Source organism: Euprymna scolopes, chromosome 13, assembly GCF_053919585.1.
Source record: "Euprymna scolopes isolate OS-2025 chromosome 13, ASM5391958v1, whole genome shotgun sequence".
NCBI lineage: Eukaryota > Metazoa > Mollusca > Cephalopoda > Sepiida > Sepiolidae > Euprymna > Euprymna scolopes.
The window spans coordinates 136398659-136411014 of NC_136494.1; the positions used below are offsets into that span (position 1 = coordinate 136398659).

The 12356-nt window shown below is 34.3% G+C and overlaps 1 protein-coding gene across 1 annotated transcript in view; it reads left to right on the forward strand.

The window, feature by feature from the left end:
- LOC145292199 (protein disulfide-isomerase A4-like) overlaps nt 1-12356 on the forward strand; it is a 62581-nt gene that overhangs the window by 14915 nt on the left and 35310 nt on the right. Inside the window, exon 3 of the mRNA XM_080138509.1 lies at nt 10771-10893. Coding sequence (XP_079994635.1) covers nt 10771-10893 — 123 coding nt within the window. The remainder of the gene's footprint in view (nt 1-10770; nt 10894-12356) is intronic.

Sequence of the window (12356 nt, forward strand, 5' to 3'; positions counted from 1 at the left end):
TGATAAATGATGACTTCCATGTAAAAAAAAAAAAAAAAAAAAAAAAAAAAAAAAATTTTTCAAGTTAAATTCAAGTTTTACAATATCCTTTTTTATTACATTGTTAGGTGAAAGTGCAGAATAGTCACAAAGCATCTTATCCCCATGTTAAGAATGGATTTCTAAATAAAACGTTTCAGAAGTTTGGGATTCTCTGTTTTAGAGTCATGTCCCTCTCTCTTAAAAATTTACCAAAATTCAGGAAATCAACCAATTTTAATGAAATTTTCAGTATTTATTAACAGTAACAGAATATAATTTTTATACATATTTATATACCATTTTTGGACGTCTTATTTGTTGTATTAAACATTCCTATGCCGTTTAAGTGTTTTTTATTTATTTTTAAACAAACAAACTTTCGGCGCTTATGCTCTTATGTTACCGTGCTGAAATAATATTGTTTAAAAATCCATTCATAAAATGGCAGGGGAGGGTGTTTAGTAATTATTCTTTATTTTTGTGTAACAGTTTAATAATAAGTAGCATTTATCACTTCCTGCACTGGTGATTGCAAAAGCGTGAACCACTAGTGTCTGTAGATATAAACATAATTATGATGGAATGAAAGGAGATTTAAGATCGAAGCGCATCGACATAGTCATCTGCAGATAATGACTAAATTTTCTTACGTTGATGAATGCAATGCGAAGAGACTACCAGTGACAATTCGTGTTTTTGATACATGCTTTAAATTATAAAAATATATAAATATAAAATGTACTTAAAAATACAAATGCATAAATAAAAAATGCAATGTTAGATTGAGCGTATTGTTTAATTGAAAAAGTAAAAGAAATTCTTTTCTCTTATTAGTTTATAAATATGAAACATCATCGACTAGTAGAACTTCCGCGTTGAGTATTTATATGAACAGACCTAAAACGTGTGCGTCCGAAAAGTCATCTACTGCTTGTTATTAATAGGCAGAATTAAATTGCAATTTCTTGGAATATACAAATCACAACAAAAATATAAAAATAATATTTTAAAGAGAATTTTATTTTGAATTCAGTCATCTAAGTTTTATATTGATTGACGTATGAGAAATCTACTAATTATTGATTTAAAAACTATGCCTGTCAGATTAAGTAACAGAATCTGCCTTGTCCAGAGCTAAATGGTACGTCGTTTGGTATTACAGTAAAACCTCAGGATATAGTGGCTCTAGGACATGCTTTTTTTAAGTTACGAAGTAGAATACAACGTTTTTTTCAGCCTCTGGTTACAGTATTTTCCCCGCCTTACGGTGTTAGTTATAATGTTATTTGATTATATAAATGTGTATTATATACTGTACTGTATTTTGTTATTAATTTTTTATTGCTGTATCTTGGTATTCTACTGTACAAATAGATGCATAAGCATCCTTTATTTTAAACTAGCAGATCCTGTGATCTGGCATTTCTCAGGAAACCAAGAATCTCAGCCTTTCAGTAAATTGACCAGAAAAGACTAGAAAGGATTTCATCCAAACATTAAGCCTTTATACACAATAAAATAAAACTATATATTAAGAATTGCAAATTTTCTATCCAAGTTTTCCATCAGTTTATTCGAAAACAAATCATGAGCAGTAAATTAATGAGATGTCCTTTTACAAATCAATATGCAAATAAGTTTGACAGAGTATGTCAACAGTGTGGACATGTTCAGTATATTAGAAAGCTGAAGTTCTTCAGTTTTGTATATAAATTCAGGGTTTTTCTATGTGATACAGCTCAACTTTATAAATAAAGTGCACCACCCTGTCAGTAGGCATCAGAATGGCATGGTAGAATGGTAAAAAATCTCTCAATACCTGTTAACCGTGAGTGCCGATCCATGGTGCATTGGAACGTCATCCTGGTGGTTGAGGGTATTGCAGGTCAGGGTTAAGTATTACCTCCACTTTGTAACACTCCACTTCGGCCCTTACCTAGGTTAAACGGGCAGTTGGAGAGGTCCGATCCGATCAATTTGCTGGTCGGGTCAAGCTCTAACGTTTACTACCTAACAAATTTACCCAGAGTACAAAGATCAACATACAACTGTGCATAAAAGAACGTAAGCCAAACTTACCTCCTTCCTAGGAAAGATGAAAGATAGACAAGATTTTAACAAAAGTAGACGTTAGAAGGCGTTGGCTGAGGGTCAAATAACATGTGAAGATCATTAACTCAAACATGGCTGAAAACAAATTTATTCATCCACATAGATTTTGATGTGTGTATTGAATATCTGTGACAGATGTTTTTGATAGACTCCCATAGTTGAGTATACTGCTTTGTGTAACTGACCTGTTGGTTGAAGAAAAATAAAAAATAATGTCTAAAGTTCAGATAGGAATAACACTATCAGATACACAAAATCTAACAGAAGGTTTTCCACAAGGAAGCATCCTGTCCACAACACTATTTTCAATAAAAATAAATAATATAATAAAAAACTTAACAACTACAATTGACAGTGCTCTCTACGTTGATGACTTTGTCATTAGCTACAGATCCTCCCATATCCAAACAATAGGAAAAAACCTTACAATTAAATTTTTTTTTTTTTTTTTTTTTACAAAGGAGTCATCACTTATCAAGGCTCAGAAGCTACTCGAGGTTGAGGGTTAATGAGTGTACAGTAGTCAATGGGAAAATATTGTAATCGCTAGTAGTGGAAATTTGGTAAATTGGATTACTTAAGGGGAACGGCTCATCAAGAACTTGTTTACGTTAGACTTGAAGTCGAGCATATTGTAGTCAGTTGGAAAGTAGGAAAACAGAACAAAGTTCCACAGGCATGTAGTTCTAAGAAAGAATCTACGTTTAAGTTTAGTCATAGATAAAGAGTGGGGGAAATTATTGATAGTGGTTTCAGCTTGATGAGTGTTTTTTTTCATAAAAGTTTGGCAAGGGGGTACCGTAGATTCAGGCTCAGACGAGCACTTGCCACAAAAATAATAGAGAGGAGAGAGGCTCGCAATGTCTTTTCTATGCGAAAGAGGTTGCAGGCAAGAGAAAAGGGCATCCCCACTAGGTTACAAAATCTATTTTGAACTCTGTCAAGGCAGGATAATTTGCTTCTAGCAGCTCCTGCCCGGATGTGGCAACAATACTCCATCCTTGGACGTACTTGGCTCTTATACAGGTAGAGAATTGCATCAACAGTGAAATATTCTCTGGAGCGGTAGATTTTTCCAGCAGTCTTGGCAACGGATTTGATGTAGTGTTCCATCTCGGATCAGGAGTAAAAGTCAAGCCCAGAAGTTTGGCAAAACATTGAGCCTCTCAAAGCTGAGAGCCATTCATTTCGATTGATGCCAGACGAGGATCAGAGCGTTGATGATGGAAAGATAGAAGCTTGGTTTTAGATGCATTAAAATTAACCAGCCACTACTTTCTCTATTGCACCACATGATCAAAATCAGAGGAGAGAGAATCAGAGAGAACTTAGTTTACAGCCTTTGAAATGTTGCCATAGATAGTAGTGTCATCAGCATAAATGTCTAGAAATGATCTTTGGATGTGACTTGGGAGATCATTAATGTAGATCATCTGCTGTAGATCTAGCAGAATGGAAAACATATTGCATGTCACTGAGGTTATTTTTGCTGAGGTGGTTGACTACTTCTCTATTTAACAGATTTCAGCAACTTACTCATGATGCATAGGAGACTAATTGGTCTGTATTGAGAGGGAGATGACCGATTACCAATTTAAATATGGGACATACTAATGATTTTCTGGAGTGTTGGGAAGCAATTCCCCTGAAGACAATGCTTAAACAGCTTTGTAAATATTGGAGTTAGTTCTGGTTGGAGCTTTTTGAGCACTATCATAGGAATGTCGTCAGGACCAGTTATTTTACTAGAAGCACGGTTTTTGATTAGCTTGGCAACATCCTGCACAGATATTTGTATGTGACATAGCGTGTTTTCAGACACAGGAGGAAATACAGGGGGTTGGCATCCATGATCACATGGGTAGAATTAGCTGCAAAATTCTTGGCTAAGAGTTTGGCTTGTCCGATGCTGACAAGATTACCTCAGGTCCATTGATGATGGTTGGAATAGAGCACACACTTCTATTCAGGATCCTGTTTGTTATTTGCCAAAACTGGTGGAACCAAGCCGATGCTCAGTTACTTTGGACTTGACGGACTGAGTATACAACTCTTTCACGTTCTTTATTACTCTTTTACAGTGGTTGCTGGCAGTCCTGAAAGCGGCTTTAGTCTCAGTACATCTATTACATTGGAAACAATGGAAAAAGTGGTTTCTGCGTGCAATGGCAGCAGCACATTCTAGAGAGAACCACGGCTGGCTGTTAGGCTTTTGCTGGAATTTTTTGGAGGGTACGAAGCGGCCTATACCTACAATTAACCATTCCATTAGGTCTGATACTATAGAGGACACATTCTTTTTAAACATAGAACGCAGAGGTAGATCTGATATAAATGTATGAAAGCTATCCCAGTCAACCATAGATATACTGTACGATTGAGAGGCTTATTGCATTTTGTTTTTATTTTAACTGAGACAACCCAGGGGTCGGAAGATCCCAGTGGAGACAGAACAGAAGATGAACATAGTTCAGGGTAAGTTGTGAGTAAAAGGTCTTTGTTACTTGCATACTGACCATCAGTGTCTGGCACGTGGGTGGGCTTGCGAACAATCTGAGTTAGGTCATTAGCAATGGAGAAATCATGACAAAACTTCTCATCATCTGTCTTGTTTAAGTGGGTTAACCATTCCACATTGTGAACATTGAAATCTCCACAGACGTGAATGTTAGCCAAAGGATGAGCAGACAGGATGTGGTCAATTTTCTCAGATATGCTCTTACAGATAGTAATTATGTTGTTGTGGGGATGGTAGAGGGCAAATATAAACGCAGTGGTGTAAGCAAGTGCAACCCAGAAGCACATATAGGGCAATTTAGAGTCCTCTGTGGAGATGTCCCTACCACATGGAAAGCCATCTCTAATGTAGGCACATGTTCCATGCTCATGGCATTCTTTGGGATCAGTTTGGATGTTAAATTAGAATATTCTTTAATTACGAACTTATCTAGGGAAATAATCGGACCAATGCCAGTTTCACTTAGGGAGAATAAGTCTGGTTTGGTCTCCTGTAATTGGGTTTCAACCTCTGTAAGGTTGGAATGTACACCCCCTGATGTTGGAGAAGGATACATGGTAGTTGGGGTCTACATTGGAAGTTGGAGTTCTGGGCTTAATTGTATATTCTTTCTGGAGACTTATGATGAAATTTAAGGATTTGGAGAATAGGTTGACAAACTAGGAGAGAGGGAAAATAAGGAAGAAAAAGAAGTGAAAAAAATTTTTTTTTTGTAGACCATGATAAGGTAAAGCTGTAACAATTACCCACTAATATTGCACTGAGAAACCCCACCAGAAGCTACTGCATGGGCCAAAATCCATTCACCAAATAGCAATACAACAATCCTAGTTGCACCTGTCGATAGGACGGCGTCCTTAGTGATTAGTCGAAGGTTTAGGTCCCTGACTATCAGGCGGATAATGTTCGCCCAGTAAAACATTTACCTCCAGCACCCTTATTAGTGACATGGTTACAAAGATAGAAACAGAAAATTTCCAACATCTCAGGTGACTGTCCACACAAAAATACTGCCGACCTAGAATACAACTTTTTCTCCTCCCTTTGTCAGAAAAATCACTTATTCTAAATGAGGACTGAGAGCCAAATTATGAGAAACAAGAGTTATTGGAAATTCTTTTGTGTTGGACGCTGAGCCACATACGATAAAAACGCAATGAAAGAGCTGACAAAGCAACCAAATCTTCTCTCAAATTTACTCCCCACCCCACAAATCTCAAAATTCCACATATAGATCTGAAACAAAAATGAAATAAATTTCTCCAAAATAAACGCAACAAAAATAGAACAACCAAAACAAATTATTTCAAATATGACCCAAGATAGAAAAGTATATCCCTACTCTTGCAAATTCCAGAAAAGATCAAGTTATCCTATCTTGGCTCCACACAGGACACACAAATCTCACACACTCTTTTCTATTGAACAAAGAATTACAACCTAAATGTAGCACATGCCAAAAAAACCTATCACTGCCAAACACATCCTTCTGGAAAGTGAAACGCTAAAGAATCTTAGAAAGTTTTTCTTCAAAATTAATATGCAAAATTTATTTGAATATACTAATATAGAAAATATCTTTAAGTTTCTAAAAGAGCTAAAAATATATCAGAAAATCTGAATCAAGGAAAATAAAAAATCTCAACAAAAAACATAACTGACCTTAAATAACCTCTAGAGGTTGATAGGTAAAAAAAGAAGAAAAAAGTGCGTTTTATTTTCGTTTAATCATGATACTTTCTAAATAAAAATGAAATATTTTCATACAATATATATTTCTTTTAGATTAGTTTTGTTACATTTTTTTGTGATTATTTCAATAAATAAAACAAAACCTGATCCTATATAAAAATTTGTAAATTTATACACAAAAATCGAAAAAATTGTTTTTGGGAAAATTTTGATCTTGCATATTTTTCATCTAATAACAAAAATGACACATGATTTTCTGTGGGTAATGCTCAAGATAAATTCTTTGTAACACTGATTTGAACCCCTTATCTTTGCACTTCAAAGTGGTTGCTTTGCGATTAAGTTTACACAGAAATTCAATTGCTCTCAGCTTAAGAACTTCTGATATCTCGACAGATCTCAGAAAAAATATTTATTTTCTCAGACTTTGTGTTTTGAGAGTTTTCACAATTTGGAATTTTCATTCCTTTTGCTAGGTTAACCATTTTGATGACTACTTTACTAAATATGGCTGCAGCCTGGTCTCGTTTAGTGCAAAAGGCTGACACCTTGTACTGATGTCTTTGTGAATTTTGAAACACAGCTGCTAGATGTAATGGGTCCAAATGTTGACTATATTTAGTTTTATACAAAGAGATGAAAGCCCATTGTGAAAATTCAGATAACGTTCATATCATTGTGAAATGCAATTCAGCCCATAATGATACCAATCAGAATATTTCTTTTCATCTATATTTTGACTTTGCTGTCACAAACATATTTTATTTTAGAGGAACAGGGATAGTATCATATTTAATATAACGGATTTTTGTCATTGTCAACGCTGACAAATTTATTGGTTTAAATCTTTATCTCTGTCTGTTCTATCAAATATAGAAATCTGATATTTCAAAGAAGATTGTGTTTCTTAACTCGTTTGAATCTCCTTTCTTGCTCGTTATTAACACAAACTCTTTATTATCAGACAGAGAATCAAACGTCTCCACTGTTTGTGATAAAAATCTTCTAGAAATATTAAGTTTCAATTCGTTATCATTCATTACTTGTTCTTCTGTGCTATTCACAGTTAACAACCAATGCTACTTTTTCAGGTTTTTTTTTTCCTCATTCTTTTGGTTATTAAAGTGTGAACAGAGCTTTATGTTGTGAGTGGAACAGTCACATTTGCAAGTGATTTTTCCAAGTGGCAACTAGAAATAATGAAACGTTCATTTTTTGATGATTGTGGTTTTTCACATCCTTCGAAAGCTCATTTTCTCTTTTATTTTATTTTTTTTTTAATAAAACAAGTCAAATTATTGAAACAATATAAGATTTAATACAACAATATCTGCTTTTTTTTTTTTTTAACAAAGGCTGTTTAAAGAACATCTGAAGAAATTTGAATGTTTATACCTTCAAATCTTTACATAAATCCGGTGTATATTTAGAAATGCACTTAAAAAATAAAAAAAAACATCTTTATGTATGTACTCATCACTGAACAAAGATGTCATATTCCAAAAATCACGTGTGTTTGTCTAGTAACTTTTCTATTTGGCCAGTAAACAAAAATATTTGTCGTAGGTCAACTATAAATAAATTTGTCCGTAGAGCTCTGGCAAAAATAAATTTTTTTATTTTTTTAAATAAAAATCTATCAATTATTAGTCACTAGACTGTTGGTTTCTATAATTGAAAAAAAAAAAAATTTTGCTCTCCTGATGCTACCAGATCAGGCTTTCTGAAGATATTGGCTTTCCAAACTAACATATACCAAAGATTGATGTTTATTTTTCTTTCTTTTTTCAATACTCAATCATATTCTGCAAAACCAAAAAACAAAACAAAACATTTTTCCACTACAAAACAGCCAAACTAAACACCATGAATAAATATTTGAAGATATAAAGAACTTGAAGCATAAAAACTTTTTCCAAAATTAGTAAATTTGGAATTAAATAACCGAAAAGGGTTGATATGTTAAAAACAAAACAACCAAAAAAATTCTTGCTTAAGAATCGTGCTTCAAGACGACCGTTGAGAATTGTAGTGACAGCTTTTGAAGAAAACGAATAACAATTATGCATATTAATTGAACAGTTTTACATCATAGTTGATAAAACAAAAATTATATTTGCATTATTTCTAAAAACTTTTAATGTGAAAACGCAGATCTGGGAAAAACATAAACAATTGTACCAAATTTCTTTTGCTACAAAATTATGATTGTTCAAAGTTGGTTGGCAATTAGAAAACTTTTTTTTTTTAAATTACATTTTCACCCCAAACAAAGCATATTGCCACTTTGATGTAGGGGGCTACTATCAGGGACCTAAGTTCCAGGGGTACTATGTCTGTATACTTCTATCTTGCTGTCCTGTGGTATATAAGCCGATTTTCTCATATACTATCGTATCATACCTCATATACTATCTTGCCGTCCTGTGGTATATAAGCCGATTTTCCCAGTGTATAACTAAAAATGCAATCTTGATAGAAGTGGAAAATCCTTACAAATGTAATGACATCTTTTGGTAAAAATAAATCGCAATAAAAGCAATGGTTATTTGATCAAACTAGCCTGGACTATGGGCAAAATCACATTCTTAAAAGTGCAAAAATGACATTTGGTTGTTCATATAAGCTTCGTTTCAACAGCTAATGCATTGAATCTTAATGATTCATAATAATTAGAGAGCAAGCTAAATTTTTCTTTTAATTGTAAATCAATAAAAATAAGTCAGATTTGTACCATGAAAGAAACGCAATTTAATAATAGGGCAAAAAATATCATATGTGAAAAACAAAATTTACTTACATTTTTTTTTTTTCACATAGAGTAAATCGCCTCTCACTAAAATTAGTAACCTAAGTAGATTGACAAAAAATTTCTCTGTTGATCAACCATGACGCTCAAAGGAGCTAAAGAAGTTCCTTAGGGGACAGATGGAATCCATGCGTCCTGCAAGCTGATTGATCAGTGTATGACCAAATCATGTTGCATGGATCTTGATTCGTAAAAGAAAACAAGTATTTTTTTTATTCATGCCGGCTACATCTTTTCCTTGTTACTAACGCATGTAAACTCACTTTGAGTTGATTTGATAAGAAAAGCAATATAATAAGAAATGCAGTTACTGGTTTAAGGGGAGGTAACTCTGTACCTGGCAGCTTCTACAGCTAAATATATTCCGTGTTCTCATCATAATCAGGCGAATGTACAAACTATTACATCTAATATATCTTCACTTTATCATAAAGATTACTAGCAGAGATACCTGGCATTGCCTGTATATTATAACTAAAAGGCAATCAGAAATATACCAGTTTTTTTTACCCTATTATCTAGATTAAACCATAAAAAAAAATCAATAAATCATAAAAATATCTAAAAATTAACAAATTAAATACTAGTATGATCTGTAAAAATTTCACAAGATGTCTATGAAATATTCTAGAAATGTGTTATCTAATATATAAACATTTGTCTGTCTCCATATTTTCAAACTCTATCTCCTCCGAAACTAAAAGTCGCAGAGCGGCACTAGGAGCCTCGAATGATTGGATTTTTTACCGATCGTTCTTTTATTGGTTTTAAGCCGATTAGAATTGTTTTTAAAGTGTCAAAAATGGGTCAAAATTGAAAAAATCGTTAAACATTTTGTACATTCATCTTTAATTTATTTTTAATCAGTTTATATGCGTGTCATGTTGGTAAAGTGGTAACGTCACCAGATTTGAATGCTACAGTTTTGCTTTCGATTCTAGCTGATGGCACCTTAATACTTTTTTTTTTTACTTTTGAAATCACAACTCTATAATAATATATACGAAATCTAAACAAATTAAAATATATTTAAGCATATCTTATGCCTGGGCAAAGCTACCCCTACCCCCTAACCCTACCCCTACCCCCTCTGCTAGTATAAGATAAAGTGTTACATGGCTTGATGATAATTTTGTAAGTAAATTTTTGCCAGAACGGATTTTCAGAGATAACTCTGGTTACTCACTTATGGGGCATTATAGGGGTAAAATTGGCCCTAAATAATTTATCCATTCATTTGTTCGTACTTTTCTCAATAACCACGTCTTGGATTTTTAAAAATTTTGCACAAACATTAATCATGGTGAAAGTAAATTTTTCAATTGTGGAGGAGGACCCTGCATGCTTGGCTTGTTGTCTGTAAAGTTATCTCAAAGTGTAACAGAGCCATTAATGCTGTTAGCAGTAGCAGCCATACACAAATGTCCAAACCAGTGTGTGATGTGACATCAGAGCAGAGATAAAAAGGACACGTGTGTTAAAAGAAGAATGTTCGGAGGAGTTGTGTTTGAGGCGTGGCCGGTGTTCAGAGAAGCACATATTCGAGATGTGTTTGAGACACAAATACATAGAAACTACAACTTTATAAGTGATTTAATGTCTTTTTTTTTTTTTGCAGGTGCGGGCATTGTAAATCACTTGCTCCTGAATATGCAAAAGCTGCCAAAAGACTCAAAGCCAATGATCCGCCTGTTTCTTTAGGAAAAGTTGATGCCACCGTTCACGAAAAGGTTACATCGAGGTACATCACTTTTTGCTTTTTTGAAATCTTTTATAAAATCTAAACTATAGTACTTGTATTTATTTTCAATTAACTCACTCATAAATTGACGACCGTGATTTAAAAGTGATGGGCGATTACAGCGCTGTATAATTATTGCCCGACACTCATTTGTATCTTATATGCTGCATTGCAATACTAGTTTAGCAAGAAATCCCAGTTTACTGGGACAGATTGGCATAATATACATACACACACACACACACACACAACTAATCGCTCTGATCCTCACCACACCCCACTTGAAATGAATGGCTCTCATCTTGGGGAAGCCCCATGTCTTGACAAGCTTCTGGGACTGACTTTTGCTCCTAATCTGAAATGGAACATGCATCAAATCTGTTGCCAAGATCACTGATAAAATGGTTGGATCACTCCATTACTCCAGTAAGTATTTCACTGCTGATGTGGTCCTCTATCTTTATAAGAGTCAGATGCGTCCCAAAATGGAGTACTGTCGCCACATTTGGGCAGTAGCTGCTCAGCATGCCTTATCCAGCCTTGATGATTCAAAACCTGCTTCAAAACCTAGTAAGTGATGCCCTTTTTTCTTTCCTGCAACCTCTTTCCCACAAGAGATGTCACGAGCCTGTCTCTGCTCTATTGCTATTGTTGGAGACAACCCTCCAAGGGATTAATGGACCATCTCATGACATCACTTCCAGTATCGAGTACCGGTGCCCGGCAGTCTGAGATTAGCACATGACTAAGCGGGACATGTGCAAACGTACTACCGTTGAGCAATGGTATTCTCAACTTGAGTTTGCCTGTAATTTATGTGAATACATGTTTCGTTCCTAAAAATCCTGTGTTCCTTTCATTTATTACCATTTAACTCCATAACAGCTATTTTCTGGCAAGTGCTTGACTGAATACCCCCTTGCCAATCTTTCACAAAAAACATTCGACTAGTTATAACCACTATATATGGAGGTAAAGGAGTTAGATAACCCTTATTTCATCAAAGGTAGCCCCACCCCCTCACCCTCTTTTTATTTATTCTGACTTTCTTAGTTGAAACTGATTGGAGCTGTTTAGGAAAAATGTTGCACTCTTTTCTCTCTCTCTCTCTCTCTCTCTCTCTCTCTCTCTCTCTCACACACACACACAATGTGCTGTAAAAAGCAAGCAGCTTTGTATTTAAACTAAAGAGAAAATATTGATCGTTACATAATGCTGTAATACTTACCCTTGATATCTCATTATGTGGGGCATCACTACTTTAAATGGACTTTATATCACACATTTTCCTTTGGTAAATCAGCTCAAAAAAAATTTTCCAATCTGATTCGGACTCTCCGCCTGCTAGAGAGTTAGTTAAAAAAAATCCAACTTGAGAGTAGATTTAAAAAAAGAAACAAATATATATAAAAAAAAATATAACTCTGTCTTGAATTCCTGCAATAATTATCGATCCAAACCTA